A 25,147-nucleotide genomic window follows, 5' to 3' on the forward strand; every position below is an offset into this window, starting at 1 on the left:
AAACAGACCGCCATACATGAGTTGCCCCAGACCACCACCCACTATCAACAGACCGCCATACATGAGTTACCCCAGACCACCACCCACTATCAACAGACCGCCATACATGAGTCGCCCCAGACAACCACCCACTATCAACAGACCGCCACACATGAGTTACCCTAGATCATCACCCACTATCAACAGACCGCCATACATTAGTTGCCCCAGACCTCCACCCACTATCAAGAGACCGCCATGCATGAGTTGCCCTAGACCACCACCCACTATCAACAGACCACAATACATGAGTTACCCCAGACCACCACCCACTATCAACAGACCGCCATACATGAGTTGCCCTAGACCACCACCCACTATCAACAGACCGCCATACATGAGTTACCCCAGACCACCACCCACTATCAACAGACCGCCATACATGAGTTGCCCCAGACCACCACCCACTATCAACAGACCACAATACATGAGACCCCAGACCACCACCACTATCAACAGACCGCCATACATGAGTCGCCCCAGACAACCACCCACTATCAACAGACCGCCACACATGAGTTACCCTAGATCATCACCCACTATCAACAGACCGCCATACATGAGTTGCCCCAGACCTCCACCCACTATCAAGAGACCGCCATACATGAGTTGCCCCAGACCACCATCTACTATGAACAGACCACCATGCATGAGTTGCCCCAGACCTCCGCCCACTATCAACAGACCGCAATACATGAGTTGCCCCAGACCACCATCCACTATCAACAGACCGCCATACATGAGTTGCCCCAGACCTCCACCCACTATCAACAGACCGCCATACATGAGTTGCCCCAGACCTCCACCCACTATCAACAGACCACCATACATTAGTTGCCTCAGACCTCCACCAACTGTCAACAGATTGCCATACATGAGTTACCCTAGACCACCACCCACTATCAACAGACCGCCATACATGAATCGCCCCAGACCACCACCCACTATCAACAGACCGCCATACATGAGTTACCCTAAACCACCACCAACTATCAAGAGACCGCCATACATGAGTTACCCTAGACCACCACCTACTATCAAGAGACCGCCATACATTAGTTGCCCTAGACCACCACCAACTATCAAGAGACCGCCATACATGAGTTACCCTAAACCACCACCTACTATCAAGAGACCGCCATACATGAGTTACCCTAGACCACCACCTACTATCAAAGAGCCGCCATACATTGGTTGCCCTAGACCACCACCAACTATCAAGAGACCGCCACATGAGTTACCCTAAAACCACCACCTACTATCAAGAGACCGCCATACATGAGTTACCCTAGACCACCACCTACTATCAAGAGACCGCCATACATTAGTTGCCCTAGACCACCACCAACTATCAAGAGACCGCCATACATGAGTTGCCCTAGACCACCACCTACTATCAAGAGACCGCCATACATGAGTTACCCTAGACCACCACCTACTATCAAGAGACCGCCATACATGAGTTGCCCTAGACCACCACCAACTATCAAAGAGACCGCCATACATGAGTTACCCTAAACCACCACCTACTATCAAAGAGACCGCCATACATGAGTTACCCTAGACCACCACCTACTATCAAGAGACCGCCATACATTAGTTGCCCTAGACCACCACCAACTATCAAGAGACCGCCATACATGAGTTGCCCTAGACCACCACCTACTATCAAGAGACCGCCATGCATTGGTTGCCCTAGACCACCACCTACTATCAAGAGACCGCCATACATTGGTTGCCCTGAGACAACCACCCACTATCAAAGAGACCGCCATACATGAGTTACCCTAAACCACCACCAACTATCAAGAGACCAACATACATGAGTTACCCCAGACTACCACCCACTATCAACAGACCGCCATACATGAGTTACCCTAGACCACCACCAACTATCAACAGACCGCCATACATGAGTTACCCTAGACCACCACCCACTATCAAGAGACCGCCATACATTAGTTGCCCTAGACCACCACCCACTATCAACAGACCGCCATACATGAGTTACCCTAGACCACCAAACACTATCAAGAGACCGCCATACATGAGTTACCCTAGACCAACACCCACTATCAAGAGACCGCCATACATTAGTTACCCTAGACCACCACCCACTATCAACAGACCACCATACATTAGTTACCCTAGACCACCACCAACTATCAACAGACCGCCATACATGAGTTACCCAAGACCACCACCCACTATCAACAGACTGCCATACATTAGTTGCCCCAGACTACCACCCACTATCAACAGACAGCCATACATTAGTTACCCAAGACCACCACCCACTATCAACAGACTGCCATACATTAGTTGCCCCAGACTACCACCCACTATCAACAGACAGCCATACATGAGTTGCCCTAAACCACCACCAACTATCAAGAGACCGCCATACATGAGTTACCCAAGACCACCACCCACTATCAACAGACTGCCATACATTAGTTGCCCCAGACTACCACCCACTATCAACAGACAGCCATACATGAGTTGCCCTAAACCACCACCAACTATCAAGAGACTGCCATACATGAGTTGCCCCAGACCAATACCCACTATCAACAGACCGTCATGCATGAGTTGCCCTAAACCACCACCCACTATCAACAGACCACAATACATGAGTTACCCCAGACCACCACCCACTATCAAGAGACCGCCATACATGAGTTGCCCTAAACCACCACCCACTATCAACAGACCACAATACATGAGTTACCCCAGACCACCACCCACTATCAACAGACAGCCATACATGAGTTACCCTAGACCACCACCCACTATCAACAGACCGCCATACATGAGTTGCCCTAGACCACCACCAACTATCAAGAGACCAACATACATGAGTTACCCCAGACTACCACCCACTATCAACAGACAGCCATACATGAGTTGCCCCAGACCTCCACCCACTATCAACAGACCGCCATACATGAGTTGCCCTAAACCACGACCCACTATCAACAGACCACCTTACATGAGTTACCCTAGACCACCACCCACTATCAACAGACAGCCATACATGAGTTGCCCTAGACCACCACCCACTATCAACAGACAGCCATACATGAGTTACCCTAGACCACCACCCACTATCAACAGACCGCCATACATGAGTTGCCCTAAACCACCACCCACTATCAACAGACCGCCATACATGAGTTACCCTAGACCACCACCCACTATCAACAGACCGCCATACATGAGTTGCCCTAGACCACCACCAACTATCAAGAGACCAACATACATGAGTTACCCCAGACTACCACCCACTATCAACAGACAGCCATACATGAGTTGCCCCAGACCTCCACCCACTATCAACAGACCGCCATACATGAGTTGCCCTAAACCACGACCCACTATCAACAGACCACCTTACATGAGTTACCCTAGACCACCACCAACTATCAGGAGACCGCCATACATGACTTGCTCTAGAAATAATTTCTCGCTTTCATGCGCAGTCAAACGAGATTCATCTTCATCTTCAACTATAATCATTGACAGATGACATCAAAAGACACGAATCAAATGGGGTTTTTTTTTCCAAATTAGGAAATCGGAATCATTTGTTTCATACATTTGAAGAGACGTGATTTTCTGAAGATCAATTGTTGGGATTACAATGCATCAAAATCCTTCCTGAAAATATGCAGACATGTTTTCTGACAACAAAGAAAGCAAAACCTTCCATTTCTCACTAACGAACTCGAGTAATCATGATACACGGCTCAAATGCTTAGAAAAGCGGAAGCATTCCAGAATGGTTTATCAGTTCACAACGACCGCTCCTTGTACAGGGTGAGGGATTATCTACACAAGAGGTGGCTGAAACACTCTGACCCTACCTACTAAGGGTGTATAGCGTACAGCAGTTTGAATGTATTTTGGACAATATCAACAGGTTGTGTTTGAACCAAACACGTAGCCAGGCAGCATGTTTGTTCAAAGTGACTAGGTATTCTCTAGTGTCTATCAACTGCTGCCACCAAGTATCTCCGACTGAAAGGGCAACTACAGTCGCCGTGTATGTGGCCATTGATGACGTTTCTTCCTTTGGCTGTTAAGAGATGGGCAGTGGAGGTCAGAAGAGGATCAATGAGCCTCTAAGGTGGTCCAAGGTCAGGATTACTTTTTATTTCTACCACTGAGGAGAATGGTGATGAATAGAGGAGTTATCTGGGTATAGCAACAAATTAATTCAGGGCTAAGGTTTTCTAAGCTCTTGATCAGAATAAATATAAGCGACAACTTCCTTTTTCATAATAATAAAAAAAACTCTGCTTAAAGCAGCTTTTATCATTAACATATGTTTATGAGTCACTATGGTAGTAAGTGTTCGCGGAAGAAGCGACTGTGACAGGGGCAGTGGGGTAGCCTAGTGGTTAAAGCGTTCGCTCGATTCGCCGAAGACCCGGGTTTGATTCCTCACATGGGTACAATATGTGAAGCCCATTTCTGGTGTCCCCTGCCGTAATATTGCTGGAGTATTGCTAAAAGCGGCGTAAAACCAAACTCACTCACTCATTGCAACCGTCACAAACACATGCCGAGGCAAGTCAATAACTTGCGAACGTGCTACCAGCCATACAAGGAAAATAAGGATATTTTTCTAATATTGGCAAAAGCATCATAAACCTGACTCACACACTGGCTTCGTCGATGATGACAGTGTACTCCAATACCTGACAAGGTGTTGGCTTCGGGCTTCTGAGAGTCCACGGAACCCTACAACAAGGCTACCTCCTGAAAGGTGTGAATAGTAATGACCAATATTATTCTAATCTGCTCAGGAAATTGTATGAGACATTGAGCTAAACGTGTTGCTAAATATCCATAAGCAACGTTCCTCCACGGGGACGACTGCAACTGCACAAACGTCTGCTGCCATCACGACGTCGATGCATCACACTAAAGGTGTCATGTACAACCAGAACAGCGCTCCTCTGCATCGGACTGTGGCCTTCAACTCAATGAAAATCCTCCGCATTATTCATCATGCATGCTTTTAAAAATCCATGGCAATTCGATTGAAATGTATTTTTATGGTGCATGGGAATCTGTTTTCGCTAGTATAATCTGCGTCGAGTGTGGAAAATCTCCGTCGAGTGTCGGAAGAATTCGGCAATTTATATCCCATTTTCGCAAAATCAGATTTCTTTTCTTCATAGAACCAGTTTTCAATTGAACGAAAACGCAGTTTTCATAAAAGGAGATGGGTGACCCGAGAAAGGTCAGGGGCGCTGTGCGGCGTCCGCCAACACAATGTTATGCAAATATGTTGGCATTTGATTGAATTCCTCTCTTTACACACTTCCTCATCTTTGTGTGGGCATGCGCCAGATGTTTACGACAAACATGTTTGTTAAAAAAACTACACACCCACAGGTAGCCAACCTCAACACGCTGTACAAAACACGGCTTAAATACAGAAAACCCATTCTCCGTGTCCCGCCATTTATACCAACGTCCTATTTTGTACACTGAAGTCAGAACTATGAAAATGCGAATGCCTTTCACTGAACACCGTGTTATGGTCACACATTGAATGGGATTAGTTTTGTGAGAATAACAACGCGATTTTTCACTTGTCATAAACTGCAAGCAGGTTCTAAGATCAGGGGGACCTTTTTGTGTGATTTGCGCGCACTTTGGCACCGTGCCTCTATATGAAGCCTTATCAAATACGTGCTGTGGAGTCCAGCTGCCTTCGAAGGACATTTGACACTCTAGTTGATATATTCCCTCAAAAACGTCTCACGGGGTAAATTTACCGACATATTGGTCAGCTTTGTAGACGTTTATTCAAGGCAAATTCATGCCATTAAGTATGTTATCACTCACTAACTCACTACTCACTTAGAAACAATGGAGTGTTGCTTAAACTATTTTGAGTAGTATACTTGCTCTGTTGTCCAGGGGGCGGTGGGGTAGCCTAGTGGTTTAAGCGTCCGCTCGTCACGCTGAAGACCCGGGTTCGATTCCCCACATGGGTACAATGTGTGAAGCCCATTTCTGGTGTCCCCGCAGTGATATTGCTGGAATATTGCTAAAAGCGGCGTAAAACCATATACTCACTCACTCTGTTGTCCAGACTCTACACTGACAGTCGAGTCAACTCTGTGTGTTGTCAACAAGGCGGCAACGAAATGTCTCATAATATTTATGGTTGCCAGGAAACTTGTTTTGCATTTGAATATATTGATTTCTAAGTTCCACATATTATTTGGTTCTGCCAGTATTTGTCAGAAGTTGATCATTTAGGGATGTTTTAATTAATGCTTTCAATAATGACCTGTGTGTGTCAACACTCACCTTGGCGATGCAGACAACTGTTGTGTGAGTCTATAGTCATCACCAAGTGTCGAAATATTGATGTGTTCTTTGTAATACGAAACTGTGGCGAAGAAACGCCGAGGAAATATCGAAAATGGTTGTCATTTAATGGGAACACAAATAGACAACGCTACGTACATCTTGTAAACACTCGCCTGGCAATGTCGTAACCAGTTCACTGGCTTTCATTACAACACGCTGTAAAACTATGGCAACGGAAATTAATCACGACCAAATCATCAGCGTTTACTGTGAACCTTGCAAAACACCTTCGTAAAGTAAATATACTGAAGAGCATTAGAAACGCAACAGTGATTCGGTTATGATATGGTGATTGACTCCTATCAATGATAGTGACTATAATTCCCAATGCACTGAAAAACAAATTTCGATCCATATAAGAGTACATCAAATTAATTTATTTACGCACGATTCGGTTCTTGACAAAATGAGCATACGGGGATTTTGTGTTTACTCAACAAAGTAATTGTTTTCGAAAATTTCGTCTTTGCTGGTGAAATAGGGTTCTTCTTTGCTGGGGGGCGGTGGGGTAGCCCAGTGGTTAAAGCGTTGGTTCGTCACGCCGAAGACCCGGGTTCGATTCCCCACATGGGCACAATGTGTTAAGCCCATTTCTGATGTCCCCCGCCGTGATATTGCTGGAATATTGCTAAAAGCGGCGTAAAACTAAACTCAGTCAGTCAGTCAGTCTTCTTTGCTGGTGTGGTTGAGAGTTTTGTGACCGCAGATCCAACACAGGTTGTCCGGCAACGGTATAGACCTAAAGGCCACAGCCACCTCAAACAAAATGCATCGCGCCATCGTTCAACGTCAGGTCCAACACCACGGAGCCACCGTCACGGACCCCGTCGCAAACACTATCAATGTCGTTTTCAACGTCGCAGTCACATACATCGACACAAATGCATTGAACTTCACTATAACTGTCACACCTAGCTCCCCACACCCTGCCACCGTCATGACGTCACATACACCGACACAAACACCATCACCATTGCCATCAGAGCTGGCATCATGGTCCCCGCGCCGTAATGTACACCAACTTAAACACCGTCAACGTCACCATCACCGTGATCAACGTCGATATTCAGATATCGTTACATCACCAAAATTTCCGCACACTGTAACCGGCACCATACAGTCAATATCACCAACAGCGACACTATCAACTACAACGATATCGACTCCACAATCGTCAGCGCCACGATTCACGTCACCACAGTTGTTGTGTTTGGTGAATAACGCCACCCTCAGCAATAGTCCAGTTATATAACGGCGGTCTGTAAATAATTGAGTCTGGACCACACAATCCAGTGATCAACGTCATGAGCATCGATTTACGCTATTGTGATATGATACCATGTGTCAACGAAGTCAGCGAGCTGATCTCTCGATCCCGTTAGTCGCCTCTTAGAATTGGTCTTCGACAACCCATGCTTGTCGTAAGAGGCGACTAACGGGATCGGAGGTGGTCGGGCTCGCTGACTTGGTTGACGCATTTCATCGTATCCCAATTGCGTAGATCCATGCTCATACTGTTGATCACTGGATTGTCCGGTCCAGACTCGAGTATTTACAGACCGCCGCCATATAGCTGGAATATTGCTGAGTGCGGCATAAAACTAAACTCACTCACTAAATTCAAGAACTGAGGTTACCCGCGTCATTACACGACTCATTACAGCTTCAACCCCGACCCTGATCGAGGCGTTGGAAGGCCCCGCAATTCGCTGTGCAGAGTAACGTCCCTTGGTACGTCAATCACAGACGCCCCGAGTCACTCCAGGCATGTCTTGTTCTCACATTAAGAGGACACGTCGGGATGGAATCCTGATCAAAGCGGAGTTGAAAATCAACTTACTCCCTCTATTTCACACAGGGCTTCGGGCTGGGGCCTTACAGTTTAGTTTTTTGCAGTAATAGTTTGTCGCGGAGCAACGACCCCATATACATTACGCTTAGGGATAATTGGGATTGAGCGTTTCGCCCTCAGGTACACAATCAATAAGTACTATATTTGAAACGTATTTAAAGTATCCGTCGTTGAAAGCATGTAATAATGCCTCCCAGTCGACCAGGAAGGTCATGTGTGAGTTTACGTAAGTATTTTGGAGCAATCCCGTCCTATTTAACATGGTATGAACTGCGAGGGTTGGTATCGTATATATATGTAAGTATACTCAGTTCCATAATAAACGCAAACGACGTAAAACTGTGAGACAGTGGAAAAGAAAAAGATTTATGTTTGCTAATGAAAGCATGCAAAGAAAACAACGTGAAGTAAACACACAGATGATCTTTATTCATTACAATAACACGTTGTTAGATAGCGCATTTGGTAACGTAACTTAGGAGGCAGGGTATATGGCATTTTAGTATCGTGTATGGTCTCCATAAGCAGCCACTTCTGTATCATCAGAGAGTTAGTGAGTGAGTTGGGGTTTACGCCGCTTTTAGCAATATTCCAGCAATACTATTAACTGCACATGCAAGGTCATGTATTTGTAACGCAAAGTAACAGGATTTGCAGGTATGTCATAATTATGTAAAATATATCATTTAAAACAACAGATAAATGTGAATACGAGATAAAGCAACGTATTATTGTATTATAATAAAAAATAGGACTTTTTAGAGAGGTTTTCTGAACGACCTTCTTTGTGATCACAGAGGACACGCTTCGCTGAACACAATCCTATTGGAGGCTCAGTGGTCATGGTTCCTGCACATGATCACGGGGGATACCAGAAATGGGCTTCACACGTTGTACCCATGTGGGGTATCGGTGTCACGAGCGAACACTTCAACCACTGGGCTACCCCACCGCCCCTCGTTTATAATATTTGCATAGGACATAGTCAATACGTAGTTAGTCAGATTCTGAGTGAATATTGCTTATAGCCGCGATAACAATACCTCACCCATTCAAGGCTGACGATAATCGCTCACAAACCGATTTACTTATTAGTACGTGCATACACCGACGCGCACACGACACACACACACATACATACGTAATACATATACAAACACATATTAGTACATCCATCCATCCACACACACACACACATACACACACACACACCCCCACACTCTCTCTCTCTCTCTCTCTCTCTCACTCACACTCTCTCTCACACACTCTCTCTCTCTCTCTCTCTCTCTCTCTCTCTCTCTCTCTCTCTCTCTCTCTCTCACCGGGATTTGAACCAACGATCATCAGTTTCTGATGTGCCCAAGGGAGGCAACTCTACACTGCTAAGAACAGCGACCCAGACGACCACAATGTCCCTTCTAACTGGGAATATCCATATGGCGTCTTAAACTTCGCCGGTTTAAAAAGTTTTCCGAATAATAAGCTTCGTTACTTTCAAATGCAGCACATCTACATGTAATTTGAGTATTTCAAATGTTATAGAAACGCATCATCATGTGGCTGGCCATATTGATACTCGGAGTCATTGTTCAAATGATCAGTGGATAGGTCACATTGCCATTAGCTTCTGAAATGACGTAGTCAAGTGTCTGCGTTTTAAAAACCAGACAGGTAATAACTTGGAAAGACTACACCGGTTAAAAATAAACCTTTTTTTAAATCACCCTAGAGCTGGCATATTCCATATTATTGAAGCGTTTTAAGGGTTATTCCGACCTTTCGGATACAGACATGACTTTGGTTCTGAATAATTTTCCAGGTTTTATTATTCTTGGCAGCAGTTTAAAGCTATTTCCAGAGACAGTGTGGTATATCTTCAATAAAGTATATAGCATTCTTAGATTCTGGGGGTGTAGGGAATTGTCTCCCTTAGACGTATGGTCGTTGGTTTAAATCTCACCCTGTTCATCCATCATCCACCCATCATCCACCACCCATCCATCATCCACCCATCATCCACCACCCATCCATCCATCCACCCAGCCATCCACCCACCCACCCATCCATCCATCCATCCATCCACCCAGCCACCCACCCACCCATCCATCCTACCATCATCCTACCATCCACCCACCCACCCATCCACGCATCTATCCTATCATCCTACCACCCACCCACCCATCCTACCATCCATCCATTCCCACCCACCCATCCTACCATCCATGGATGTCCCTCTTGATTATGATCCTTGGTTTGTCCGAATCGTACAGCGCTCGTCGGTCTCACCCATGTGGTACACGTCTATTACTTCGGGATTTCCTCCCACGTTTAGCTGACACGCCTTGCCATTCCTGGAATACATCACGGCGGTAAACCAAGCCCACTCACCCACCATGTCTGCTTTTCCCTATTAACAACCTGTTTAACAAAGCGACCACAGCGATTGTATGCAAAAATGGTAGTAACGATAGCCTTTGCATTGAGCTGGCTTTGCGGAACGGGCGCGAGTTCCAAAACGCAGGCGGGCTGGTGGGGTAGCCTGATGGTTAAAGCGTCCGCTCGTCACGCTGAAGACCCGGGTGCGAACACGGAGCCAGGGAAAACCTTGCCCTCTTTTGAGGAAAAGACATAAGAAAGGATTCGATTCCCCACATGAGTACAATGTGTGAAACCCATGTTTTTTTATCTGTATTTAATATCTTATTGCTAAATCCCTGTTACAGGTGGGAACACGGAGCCAGGGAAAACCTTGCCCTCTTTTGAGGAAAAGACATCAGAAAGGATTTAGTTTTTTTAGCAAGACAGAACAACTGCCTCACACACATGCATACAAAGAGTACATACAGTATAAACATGCAATACCAAAGATTCACACGAACAGTAACAAAAAGCTGCTGGTGGCAATACACACATGCTAATCAAATGACTTTTCAAAGAGTGGATGGTACATAGACCATTTAACATAGAATTTATTATGTTTAGACCTGCTGAAATACATATGACACTCAATAGTATAGCGCTTTGTTAGAATATGTGTAAACATTTTCAAGCTGATCTTACAATCCTCCATAGGTTTACACTTGTAAATAATAAATGGTCAATGGCCGAATGAGATCAAATACATCATCTTTAACAATATTTTCCTTAAGGGTAAACTGTACAAGTTTCTGAACTAAAAGTCATGTTGTGAAAATGTGGACAATGTTCATTGAGCCATGATGATAAAGATGTCCAAAAGGTTTGAATTTCTTGGCACTTCCAGAATAAATGAACTGGAGTTTGTTTTTCAGGGTTACAAAAGTTACATGTATCAACAAGGCAAAGTTTGATTTTACATAAATATACATAGGTTGGAATTAGTTTGTGAAGCAAGCGATACTGAAACCATCTTAATTTTGTATCCTCAGTTGTTTTAAAAGGTTTCAGGTAAATTGAATCCCAAGGAAGATCAGTTATAAATGTATCCTTCGTGAAGCCCATTTCTGGTGTCGCCCGCCGTGATATTGCTGGAATATTGCTAAAAACGGCGTTAAACCATACTCACTCACTCACTCAAAACGCAGGCTACTTCGTATAGCTGGTGCGGGCAAACGAAATGTCCAACAGTTTCCTACTGGAATTGTGGTAACCTGAGACTAGACTCAGCATGTGTTTCAGACCCATAGATTCAAGTAGTTATACAACTAATGACAAATGAGGTACATAAAGATAAGCCTGCAAATATCTCAGTAACGCCATCTTAAAGTTTATTTAGAATATAGTATATTCTTCATAGGTTTCACATACAGGCACGATGCATCTTCCCCCTCATACCTGTCCAACAGCTATTAGAAGGTCACCTCTGTAGTTATGGGTTCCCGTCAGTCGCCACCAACGACGAGCATGGGTTGCCGAAGACAAGTTCTATCCCGGATCTTCAGGGGTAGCTTGTCGTAAGAGAGAGTGAGTGAGTTTAGTTTTACGCCGCACTCAGCAATATTCCAGCTATATGGCGGCGGTCTGTAAATAATCGAGTCTGGACCAGACAATCCAGTCATCAACACCATGAGCATCGATCTGCGCAATTGGGACCCGATGACATGTGTCAACCAAATGAGCGAGCCTGACCACCCGATCTCGTCAGTCGCCTCTTACGACAAGCATGGGTTACTGAAGGCCATTATTCTAACCCGGACCTTCACGGGTCTTGTCGTAAGAGACAACTATACTTGTAGTAGGATACGACTAAGGGGTCGGGTAGTCAAACTTTCTGTTGCATGTAATCATATACCAATTGTGTACGTGGATGTTCATGACGTCAATCATTGGATTGCCTAGCCCAGATTTGACCATTTACTGATCGCTGTCATATAGCTTGGATATTGTTCAATGCGGGGTCACACAACAAAGAGAAGACACACGAACTTCTATAGAAAGTTTTAACAGTTGGAATGAGCAAGTGCGTTAGATAGGCTCAACTCTGGTTTATTTGAGTCGGTTAACGCGACAAGAGGAGCAACCACTTTGCAGTAAAGTTTACGAGCAGGCGTGAGTGAGTGAGTTTAGTTTTACGCCGCATTCAGCAACATTCCAGCTATATGGCGGCAGTCTTTAAATAATAGAGTCTGCACCAGACAATCAAGTGATCAACAGCATGGACATCGATCTATGCAATTGGTATACGATGACATGTGTCAACCAAGTCAGCGAGCCTGACCACCCGATCCCGTTAGTCGCCTCTTATGACAAACATAGGTTGCTGAAGACCAATTCTATCCTGGATCTTCACTTGTCCCTACGAGCAGAAACAAGACGGTGAAACACACTGGTCCTTTCAATCGAAACCACCATCCTGGACATCTAAGGATTGTAACTCGACAAAGGGATCCAAAAACACGCCTTTACCACAAGGTTCTTTTCTAAATCTTGTCTCGCTTTTTCAAATGGACAAAGACGCCACGAACGTAATGCACTTCTCTGAAACCAATAAGCGCCTCTAGAAAAATATGGCGCCCAGTGACTAGGATCCGACCAGCGAGCAAAACGATGTTTTAGTTATTATTTCAACATGTGTTAGTTTTTCTCCAACAGACGTAGCAGATGTGACGTCAACAATGTATTGAGATCCATTGCTTCACATCAACTTACATTTTATCCAATGTGAAGCAACATTATTCATGTTTTTGCACAAAGCCAGTTTATTCGCACGCATAAGAACAAAGGTTTATAACCTACAACAAATGTTTTATATTCTGTAGTCGATAAGTTCCTGGTTTCACAGCCTCCATAGGGCTTGTGAGCTTTCAATACCAGCGTTTGTTGATTATTCCAACGTCACCTTCACCCAGCCAGATGATAGAATCTCTGGTCCTTTGGGGGGGAACAGTGTCCATTTCGGTAACATTCTGGGTGCCATTCACTAAATTATTCAATTAGAAAATTATCTGAGTCTAACCACAAATGTTAATTTTCAAGGAACAGCAACACCAAGCGTTATGTTCGCATTCAGATCCCAGCTCGAAGCTTGAACACAGAAATAAATTTGCAGGTGTCTGGAGAAATAGAACTGACTTTATATCCATACTTTATGTCCCTTGTCAACCCTCAGATAATGTGGGGGCAGTGGGGTAGCCTGGTGGTTAAGCGTTCGCTCGTCACGCCGAGAACCCGGGTTCGATTCCCACATGGGTACAATTTGTGAAACCCATTCTGGTGCCCCAACCCCCACCCCCCCCTTTGCTGTGATTTTCGTGGAATATTGCTAAAAGCGGCGTAAAACTAAATTCACTCACTCTCAGATAACGTTTGGTATGCTTGTCAGTTGCATGTCTAACGATGAATTCAGCAAAAGCTAAATGTAAGTGGCGAAGCATGGGAATAATACAGTGTGACAAGACAAACTAGTGGTCGATATCATGAGAACTATTTACTGCCCCCGACGGACTATGACAAGGAATCAAGTTTAACCGAGTATAAGTAACAAATTTATTCAACTCCTACGTCAAATACTGTTTACGGCCGTCTATATTTTAATCGTCCGCAGTTCACAAATGCCCCGACATTAACGCTACCGCTGTTGTAGGCCTTTGACAAGGTGTGGTTGTAACGATCGTCTCCGCGTTAAGATCTTTCTGTTGAACGAGATAACCTTTGCGCTACGACTACGATACGTCTCGGTCCTGTCTCGGGACTACGTCCGTCAGGGTGCTAAGGTCGTTCTAAGGAACCAAATTCTAAGCACCTTTAATTGTGTTTCGACTGCATTACGTCTACGCGAACATATGGTAGATGCAACAGTCTTAACGCTTTGCTAACAGTTTTGACTGTATCGTGTAGGAGAATGTACGGTGGGCGGGTACATGGCATAGCTGATAACACGCAGACACCGAGCGAGTGAGTGAGTATAGGTTTACGCCGCTTTGAGCAGTATTCCACAGTATCATGGGGTGAGACGACATAAATGGGCTTCACACTTTATATCCATGTAGGGAATCGAACCCATGTCTTCGCCATGGCGAGCAAACGCTTTAACCTCTAGGCTCCCTCACCGTCCCCCTAGAGACGACTGACTGACTGACTGACTGAGTTTGGTTTTACGCCGCTTTTAGCAATATTCCAGCAACATCACGGCGGGGGACACCAGAAATGGGCTTCACACATTGTACCCATGTGGGGATTCGAACCCGGGTCTTCGGCCTGACGAGCCAACGCTTTAACCATTAGGCTACCCCACCGCCCCTAGAGACAGCGAAGGGACTATAGGTATTTATATACATATATATATATATACATATATACATATATACATATATATACATTCAGCTGGATCTCTTCGATGCCTATTCAGCTGCAACCTGGGAGCGTCTGTGTCTGGAAGAATATTCCAATAACACGATCATTATTACACACAGCAATCATCCCCGTCAGTCTGTATACGACTCTATCAGGCTGATATTACACATTCAGTGTATAAATGCATCAATATATACACGCTAATATTATCAGACTATCAGACAATACGTTCATTAAAAAGAATACACCTTAATACGACTGGAATGGAATCCTAATCAGGCAATGATTGGAGAAAAGTATAAAAAATTAAAATGAACAAATATGAGGATCATTTTATATTATTATGCGAGACATTCATCAGTGTACAGAAATATAACTTATAGAAGGGTGATTGCACTACGTTTGTTGGTTTAAAGCAACAATCTGCAATGAAATATTCCACTCGAGGCAGGTATATGGTTTGTAAATAATCGAGTCTGGGCGAGTCCGGTTGACATCATGGGCATCGATCTTCGCAACTGGGTTAGAATAACATACATCCACCCGGTCAATTGGCGTGACCACCCGATCCCCTTAGCTGCCTCTTATGATTCGCATGGTTTGTTGAAGACCACTTCACCCAAGGTTCTTGGCGGCAAGACGTGAAGGTGAGTAAATGTGTGCTTTCATTGAACTACTTTCTGACAGAGGACCATATTAGCGCTCTTAACGAGGCCTTGTTAGAGCTAAGGCTTGTTTTAGATGACAAAAAGTTCAAAAAGCGGAACATGTGTGGGAACTAAAAGGAGCACATAATCACCTATCTATGTGAAGGTAAATTTACGTAGGCGAAATGGCTTGTGGGCAGATACAGTCAGACATATGCTGAAAATAACATAACCGAGATGGTGGAGGTTAAAAAACACAATTAAAGGTCAGTGTTACATAAACTGTTATCATTCTTTCACAGAGGAAAAGAGCTGCACCTGCCCTTATCACAGTCGAGGACAGCTGCTCCTACCCCTATCACAGAGCGAGGAGCACATCACCTACCCCTACCACAGAGCGAGAAGAGGTGCACCTGTCCCTATCACAGAGCGAGGACAGCTGCACCTACCCCTATCACAGAGCGAGGAGCGCTGCACCTACCCCTACCACAGAGCGAGGAGAGCTGCACCTGTCCCTACCACAGAGCGAGGGCGCTGCACCTGTCCCTATCACAGAGCGAGGAGGCTGCACCTGCCCCTACCACAGAGCGAGAAGAGCTGCACCTGCCCTATCACAGTCGAGGACAGCTGCACCTGCCCTATCACAGAGCGAGGAGCGCTGCACCTACCCCTACCACAGAGCGAGGAGAGCTGCACCTGCCCCTATAACAGAGAGAGGGCGCAGTACCTGCCCCTACCACAGAGCAAGGAGGCTGCCCCTGCCCTATCACAGGCGAGTACAGCTGCACCTGCCCTATCACAGAGATGGGAGGCTGCACCTGCCCTATCACTGGAGCGAGGGCGCTGCACCTACCCCTACCACACAGGCGAGGGAGGCTGCACCTACCCCTACCACAGAGCGAGGGGAGGCTGCACCTGCCCCTATTGCAGAGGGAGGCTGCACCTGCCCCTATTACAGATGGGGAGAACTGCACCTGTCCCTATCACAGAGGAGAGGCTGCCCTGCCCCTATCACAGAGCGAGGAGGCTGCATCTGCCCTATCACAGAGGGAGAGCTGCACCTGCCCCTATCACAGAGAGGAGGCTGCACCTGCCCCTATCAGAGCGAGGAGGGCTGCACCTGACCCTATCATAGAGCGAGGGAGAGCTGCACCTGCCCTATCACAGAGCGAGGAGGCTGCACCTGCCCTATCACAGAGAGGAGCTGCACCTGCCCTATCACAGAGATAGGAGAGCTGCACCTGCCCTATCACAGAGAGGAGGCTGCACCTACCCTATCACAGAGGCGAGGAGGCTGCACCTGCCCCTATTACAGAGCGGGGGAGGCTGCACCTGCCCCTATTGCAGAGAGGAGGCTGCACCTACCCTATTACAGATGGGGGAGGCTGCACCTGCCCTATTACAGAACGAGGAGGCTGCACCTACCCCTATTACAGAGGCGAGGAGAGCTGCACCTGCCCCTATTACAGATAGGGGAGGCTGCACCTACCCCTATTGCAGATGGGGGAGGCTGCACCTACCCCTATTAAAGGCAGGGAGGCTGCACCTGCCCTATTGCAGATGGGGGAGGCTGCACCTACCCCTATTACAGAGCAGGGAGGCTGCACCTGCCCCTATTACAGATGGGGGAGGCTGCACCTAGCCCTATTACAGAGAGGAGGCTGCACCTACCCTATTACAGGAGCCGGGGAGAGCTGCACCTGCCCCTATTACCAGAGAGGGAGAGCTGCACCTGCCCTATCACCAGGCGCAGGGAGGAACTGAACCTGTCCCCTATAACAGAGCGAGAGGAAGCTGCACCTGCCCTGAGTCACGCAGAGCTAGGAGCGTTGCACCTGCCCCTATCACAGAGCAGTGAGCTGCACCTGCCCTATCACAGAGATGGGAGGCTGCACCTACCCCTATCACAGGCGAGGGCGCTGCCTACCCCTATCACAGAGATGGGAGGCTGCACCTGCCCTATCACAGGAGGCGAGGGCGCTGCACCTACCCTACCACAGGCGAGGGAGGCTGCACCTGCCCCTATCACAGGCGAGGAGGCTGCACCTGCCCTATCAAGAGCAAGGAGGAGCTGCACCTACCCTATCACAGAGATAGGAGGCTGCACCTGCCCTATCAAGGCGAGGAGGGCACCTATCCCTATCACAGATAGAGGGACCTGCCCCTATCACAGAGAGGAGGAGGCTGCTGCCCTATCAAAGGCAGAGGAGGCTGCACCTACCCTATCACCTGCACCTGCCCTATCTGGGGAGAGCGAGGAGCGCTGCACCTGCCCCTCTCACCACAGAGCAAGAAGAGCTGCACCTGCCCCTATCACAGTCGGGGACAGCTGCACCTACCCCTATCACAGAGCGAGGAGAGCTGCACCTACCCCTACCACAGAGCGAGGAGAGCTGCACTCTGTCCCTACCACAGAGCGAGAGGAGAGCTGCACCTGCCCCTATCACAGAGAGAGGGAGGCTGCACCTGCCCCTACCACAGAGTAAGAAGAGCTGCACCTGCCCCCTATCACAGTCGAGGACAGCTGCACCTACCCCCTATCACAGAGCGAGGAGGGCTGTGCCTCACCCCTACCTCACAGAGCGAGGAGAGCTGACCTGCCCCTATTACAGAGAGAGGAGCGCTGCACCTGCCCCTATTATAGAGCGAGTACAACTGCACCTGCCCCTATCACAGAGATAGGGAGAGCCCCTATGCTGAGGAGCCTGCAATCCACCCCTATCACAGATGAGGAGAGCTGCACCTGCCCCTGCACAGAGCGAGGAGAGCTGCACCTGACCCCTATCACAGAGAGAGGAGAGCTGCACCTGTCCCCTATTACAGAGAGAGGAGAACTGCACCTGCCCCTATCACAGAGAGAGGAGAGCTGCACCTGCCCCTATCACAGAGAGGAGAGCTGCACCTGCCCCTATCACAGAGAGAGGAGAGCTGCACCTGCCCCTATCACAGAGCGAGGAGAGCTGCACCTACTCCCTATCACAGAGCGAGGAGAGCTGCACTCTGCCCCCTATCACAGAGCGAGGAGAGCTGCACCTGCCCCTATCACAGAGGAGAGCTGCACCTGCCCTATCACAGAGAGAGCTGCAGCTGCACCTGCCCTATTACAGCCGAGAGAGAGCTGCACCTACCCCCTATTACAGAGCGAGGAGAGCTGCACCTGCCCCTATTACAGAGCGAGGAGAGCTGCACCTGACCCCTATTACAGAGAGGAGAGCTGCACCTGCCCCTATTACAGATAGAGGAGAGCTGCACCTACCCCTATTACAGAGCGAGGAGAGCTGCACCTACCCCTATTACAGAGCGAGGAGAGCTGCACCTGCCCCTATTACAGATAGAGGAGAGCTGCACCTACCCCTATTACAGATAGAGGAGAGCTGCACCTACCCCTATTACAGAGCGAGGAGAGCTGCACCTGCCCCTATTACAGATAGAGGAGAGCTGCACCTACCCCTATTACAGAGCGAGGAGAGCTGCACCTGCCCCTATTACAGATAGAGGAGAGCTGCACCTAGCCCTATTACAGAGAGGAGAGCTGCACCTACCCCTATTACAGAGCGAGGAGAGCTGCACCTGCCCCTATTACAGAGAGAGGAGAGCTGCACCTGCCCCTATCACAGAGCGAGGAGAACTGAACCTGTCCCTATAACAGAGCGAAGGAAAGCTGCACCTGCCCTGATCACAGAGCTAGGAGCGTTGCACCTGCCCCTATCACAGAGCGAGTAGAGCTGCACCTGCCCCTATCACAGAGATAGGAGAGCTGCACCTACCCCTATCACAGAGCGAGGAGCGCTGCACCTACCCCTATCACAGAGATAGGAGAGCTGCACCTGCCCCTATCACAGAGCGAGGAGCGCTGCACCTACCCCTACCACAGAGCGAGGAGAGCTGCACCTGCCCCTATCACAGAGCGAGGAGAGCTGCACCTGCCCTATCAAAGAGCAAGGAGAACTGCACCTACCCCTATCACAGAGATAGGAGAGCTGCACCTGCCCTATCAAAGAGCGAGGAGAGCTGCACCTATCCCTATCACAGATAGAGGACCTGCCCCTATCACAGAGAGAGGAGAGCTGCACCTGCCCTATCAAAGAGCGAGGAGAGCTGCACCTACCCCTATCACAGATAGAGGAGAACTGCACCTGCCCCTATCACAGAGAGAGGAGAGCTGCACCCGCCCCTATCACAGAGCGAGGAGAGCTGCACCTGTCCCTAACACAGAGCGAGAACAGCTGTACCTGCCCCTATAACAGAGATAGGAGAGCTGCACCTGCCCTATCAAAGAGCGAGGAGAGCTGCACCTATCCCTATCACACCTAGAGAACCTGCCCCTATCACAGAGAGAGGAGAGCTGCACCTGCCCTATCAAAGAGCGAGGAGAGCTGCACCTACCCCTGTCACAGATAGAGGAGAACTGCACCTGTCCCTATCACAGAGAGAGGAGAGCTGCATCTGCCCTGATCACAGAGCTAGGAGCGTTGCTCCTGCCCTGATAACAGAGCGAGAAGAGCTGCACCTGACCCTATCACAGAGCGAGGAGAGTTGCACCTGCCCCTATCACAGAGCTAGGAGCGTTGCACCTGCCCTGATAACAGAGCGAGGAGAGCTGCACCTGCCCCTATCACAAAGCGGGGAGGCTGCACCTGCCCTATTACAGAGAGGAGAGCTGCACCTGCCCCTACCACAGAGGCGAGAGGAGAACTGCACCTGACCCTATCACAGAGCAGGGAGGCTGCACCTGCCCCTATCACAGAGCAGGCTGGAGCCCTATCACAGAGGAGAGTTGCACCTGCCCCATCACAGAGCGAGGAGCTGCACCTGCCCTACCTGCACCTACCCCTATCACAGAGAGAGAGAGTTGCACCCTGTCCCTATCACAGAGGCGAGGAGAGGCTGCACCTGCCCTGATCACAGAGCGAGGAGAGCTGCACCTGCCCTATCACAGGCAGGGGAGCTGCACCTGCCCCTATCACAGAGCGAGGAGAGTTGCTCCTGCCCTGATAACAGAGCGAGGAGAGCTGCACCTGACCCTATCACAGAGAGAGGAGAGCTGCACCTGCCCCTATCACAGAGCTAGGAGCGCTGCACCTGCCCTATAACAGAGCGAGGAGAGCTGCACCTGTCCCCTATCACAAAGCGAGGAGAGCTGCACCTGCCCCTATTACAGAGAGAGGAGAGCTGCACCTGCCCCTATTACAGATAGAGGAGAACTGCACCTGACCCTATCACAGAGCGAGGAGAGCTGCACCTGCCCCTATCACAGAGCGAGGAGCGTTGCACCTGCCCTGATAACAGAGCGAGGAGAGCTGCACCTGCCCCTATCACAGAGCGAGGAGAGTTGCACCTGCCCCATCACAGAGTGAGGAGAGCTGCACCTGCCCTATCAAAGAGCGAGGAGAGGTGCACCTGCCCCTATCACAGAGAGAGGAGAGCTGCATCTGCCCCTATCACAGAGCGAGGAGAGCTGCACCTGCCCCTATTACAGAGCGAGGAGAGCTGCACCTGCCCCTATCACAGCGAGGAGAGCTGCACCTGACCCTATCACAGAGCGAGGAGAGCTGCACCTGCCCCTATCACAGAGCGAGGAGCGTTGCACCTGCCCTGATAACAGAGCGAGGAGAGCTGCACCTGCCCCTATCACAGAGCGAGGAGAGCTGCACCTGCCCCATCACAGAGTGAGGAGAGCTGCACCTGCCCTATCACAGAGCGAGGAGAGCTGCACCTGCCCCTATCACAGAGAGAGGAGAGCTGCACCTGCCCCTATCACAGAGCGAGGAGAGCTGCACCTGCCCCTATCACAGAGCGAGGAGAGCTGCACCTGCCCCTATCACAGAGCGAGGAGAGTTGCACCTGACCCTATCACAGAGCGAGGAGTTGCTGCACCTGCCCTGATAACAGAGCGAGGAGAGCTGCACCCCACTATCACAGAGCGAGGAGGAGCAGCTGCACCTGCCCTGCATCACAGAGCGAGGAGAGCTGCACCTGCCCCTATCACAGAGCGAGGAGAGCTGCACCTGACCCTATCACAGAGCGAGGAGAGCTGCACCTGCCCTGATAACAGAGCGAGGAGAGCTGCACCTGCCACTATCACAGAGTGAGGAGAGCTGCACCTGCCCTTATCACAGAGCGAGGAGAGCTGCACCTGCCACTATCACAGAGCGAGAACAGCTGCACCTGTGTGGTGTGGTTAGGGGTTGTTGTTGTTTGCAATTGTGAGTGAGTGAAATTTATATGTGTGAGTCAATGACTGTCGTTTGTATTTGTAATATATTTCAAATGTTTGGGTTTGGTGAGCGAGTGAGTGCCACGGCCTCACCGAGGCACAATGTTAATACTCAGCTATATATCTACCGCTACATACAGACAAAAAGTCTGACTTCGGCAAACAAAGTTAAGATCGCAATCCTGTACAAATGTCACAAACAACGATAATGGCCACTTGTTTTGCTTCAGACCCTAATAGCTTAATATACAACCCTACATTGCGAGATAGTAAAAACGTACACGAAAATTAATCCTGGAGATGATGCCCCGGAATCAGCTTATACTTTGTGGGTCGTTCTTCCTCAACGACTTCTCGACAACTCCCAGCAGAGTAGCGGGGACATACGAGGGACTTAGACCTGACATTACTTGGTCATTAATGTAAGTCGTTGTTAATGTTCGGGGATTGGGGCCAGACTAAATGCCAAGGCCTTCATGAGGAGTCGTGCTCTCAACCCATATGTACTTCGCTGAGCAGTAGCTTTGTTCGATTATACGATGGTTTTAAAAACTCGTTATCCGACTTTACTGGAGTGCGAGTTTCGTAAATGTGATTATACTTTGAATCGCTATTTGTGGTGGAGATTTCACAGGTCTTTTACAGACGCTTCGTCTACGTTTTGGCCCGTTAGTTTATCAAGAAGGGCCCCACAATGCATGAGTAAGTGAGTGAGTGAGTGAATGAGTGATCGAAAGACACTAAATGTGTTCCTTACACCGACGTCCAGTCCAGTCACCAAGCAAACGCTTTAACCTTTAAGTCTGCCACAACGCTCAGGAGAATAGCTTTATATATAGACGTATAGCTTTATTGTTCATAGATAGTTTGTTGCTCAAGGCCACGCGACCCGTGAAGATCCGGGGTAGAATAGGTCTTCAGCAACCCATGTGCTTGCCATAAAAAGGCGACTATCTTGTCGTAAGAGGCGACTAACGGGATCGGGTGGTCAGTTTCGCTGACTTGGTTGACACATGTCATCGGTTCCCAATTGCGCAGATCGATGCTCATGCTGTTGATCACTGGATTGTCTGGTCCAGACTCGATTATTTACAGACCGCCGCCATATAGCCATATAGCTGGAATATTGCTGAGTGCGGCGTAAAACTAAACTCACTCACTCACTCAAGGCCACGCTTAACCATATTTTAGTAATATGAAGGTTGCGGTCTGTAAATAACCAAATCTGGACCAGACAACTCAGTGATTGACATCATGATCATCGATCTACACAACTGGGATACGATGACATGTGTCGCCTCTTACGACAAGCATGGGTTGCTGAAGATCAATTCTATCGCGAATCTTCACGGGGTTTCATTAACAGTGTAACACAGGATGGGCATTAGCTGAACACAGATGTTTGATATACATCTAAAATGCCGCAGGAGCGGATACAGTTGTTTGGGAAAAACGTTTCGGGATCGCTTTGAGGTTCAAATTCAAACTGGGTTTGGCATTTTGGTTAGATATAGTCTCGCAACTTGTTGACATTAGGTTTGTACCTGATTACTCTAACTTTAAATTAAATGTGTAGAAATGTTCATTCTGTTCTAAATTTGGGTCGGAGTGCATATACACACTCAAGCACGGTTGCAGGGCCTGTGCTTATCACGACAGCTGGCTCCTGGGGGAGTGAAATAACTTAAAACTAAACAAAAGCTAAATTGATAAGAAGGCAAAGGAGTTTAACGTTCCTTTCAAGACTATTGCGCTTACGTACAGCGATTTGCATGTAAGTGTGTGCGTGCGTGCGTGCGTGTGTGCGTGCGTGCGTGCGTGCGCGCGCGCGCGTGGTAATCAAGGACAAATGAAGGTGTTATAGTGTCACGTTGCAGTTGTTCCGAATCCCTCTAAGGCAAGCGCCAGGAAGGGCAAGAATAAGTACCATCTTTTAAGGTTCTGCAGATTTGACGCAGAGGAGATCAAACTCACGACCTTTCTCTCAGGGCAGACGCGGGGGCGGGGAATTATCGGCAAAGGAATTGCCTCACACATCATAAAAATCAAATGGTTTGAGAAGTTATTGAAGACTCGATTAATTTACCCCTCAATAAAGCAAAACCTAGATATATGTTCGGCAGCTGCTTACACTGGCAAGGAATGCAATTGTTATGTCTCGGTTTTTTTAAGTAAGGAATTCGTGGGGATTCCGTGTGAGAATTAACCCCCAACAATTGCTGGCCTAAGAGTCGATTGATCGCCAACTCGGTAAATTGCTTGATGGCGTGTCATCCTAACCCCAACCGCGTGGATCATTATCAATCACAGGATTGTGTGGTCCAGACAGATAGATACAGACACACGCAGACAAAACTCAAAAACATTTTAGTAAGGAGATCCAGTCGTGGAAGAAGGTGAATGTTTTAATCTATGGAAAACGCGCACTCAGCAACGCCAACTTCTGATTGTCTAAAGTATTGCTGAATTATTGCCGACGGGATACGCAGTCTGCAGTATCCATTTACCAAAGATAGACCGCGGTTTAATTGTTCAAATGAAAAAAGTGTCTGGCTGGCGTGAGTGATATAGATGTTGTAGTAGTATCAGTTACATTTAAGGTGGTCCCGAACACAAAAACTCACATAGTTGCCCAGTGATACAGTCTGAAGATAACAGGGGTTGCCTCCCCTTACCCTAACGAGGGGAGTTTAATAAAATCCCCATATATGTTTTTATTCACACACAAAAGTTGTGACAGTCGAGCAGAACATTGGGGGAGCAGTCTGATATAAATTGTCCTATGAAAAAGGAAAATTCAAGTTTAGGACCTCATTCCCTTAGTAAACATAGTGTTAAGCTTGTGACCAGAAAAATGCAACATACTGTGGCCCTGGGCCCCGTTCCTCAAAGCGATCGTAGCGCTACAACAGTCGTAAGTCTATGTTAAAGTATGGGAGTTACGATCAACTTTGCGCTACGATCGCTTTAGCGTTCTCAAACGACAGCTCTACGACAGTCGCAAGCCTATGTTAAAGCATGGGAGTTACGACTGTCGTAGCACTACGATCGCTTTGAGGAACGGAGACCAGTTCTATTTTAGTGAGTGAGTGAGTGGGTGAGTATAGTTTTACGCCGGTTTTAGCAATATTCTATCAATATCACGGCAGGGGGACACCAGAAATGGGTTTCACTCATTGTACCCATGTGGGGAATCGAACCGGGTCTTCCACGTGACGACCGAAC

At 48.0% G+C, this 25,147-nt stretch overlaps 2 protein-coding genes across 2 annotated transcripts; both read left to right on the forward strand.

The window, feature by feature from the left end:
* The first annotated feature begins 823 nt into the window (after positions 1–823).
* On the forward strand, positions 824–1,285 carry LOC124289169 (proline-rich extensin-like protein EPR1). The gene has a single exon (XM_046725808.1). The coding sequence runs from the start codon at positions 824–826 to the stop codon at positions 1,283–1,285; it is 462 nt and encodes a 153-aa protein (XP_046581764.1).
* A 531-nt stretch (positions 1,286–1,816) lies between these two features.
* LOC124289268 (proline-rich extensin-like protein EPR1) lies at positions 1,817–3,568 on the forward strand. The gene has a single exon (XM_046725908.1). The coding sequence runs from the start codon at positions 1,817–1,819 to the stop codon at positions 3,566–3,568; it is 1,752 nt and encodes a 583-aa protein (XP_046581864.1).
* The last annotated feature ends 21,579 nt before the right edge of the window (positions 3,569–25,147 follow it).

The sequence above is a fragment of the Haliotis rubra genome, unplaced genomic scaffold (genome assembly GCF_003918875.1).
Source record: "Haliotis rubra isolate DU_JTF1 unplaced genomic scaffold, ASM391887v1 Scf1, whole genome shotgun sequence".
NCBI classification, from domain to species: Eukaryota; Metazoa; Mollusca; class Gastropoda; order Lepetellida; family Haliotidae; genus Haliotis; species Haliotis rubra.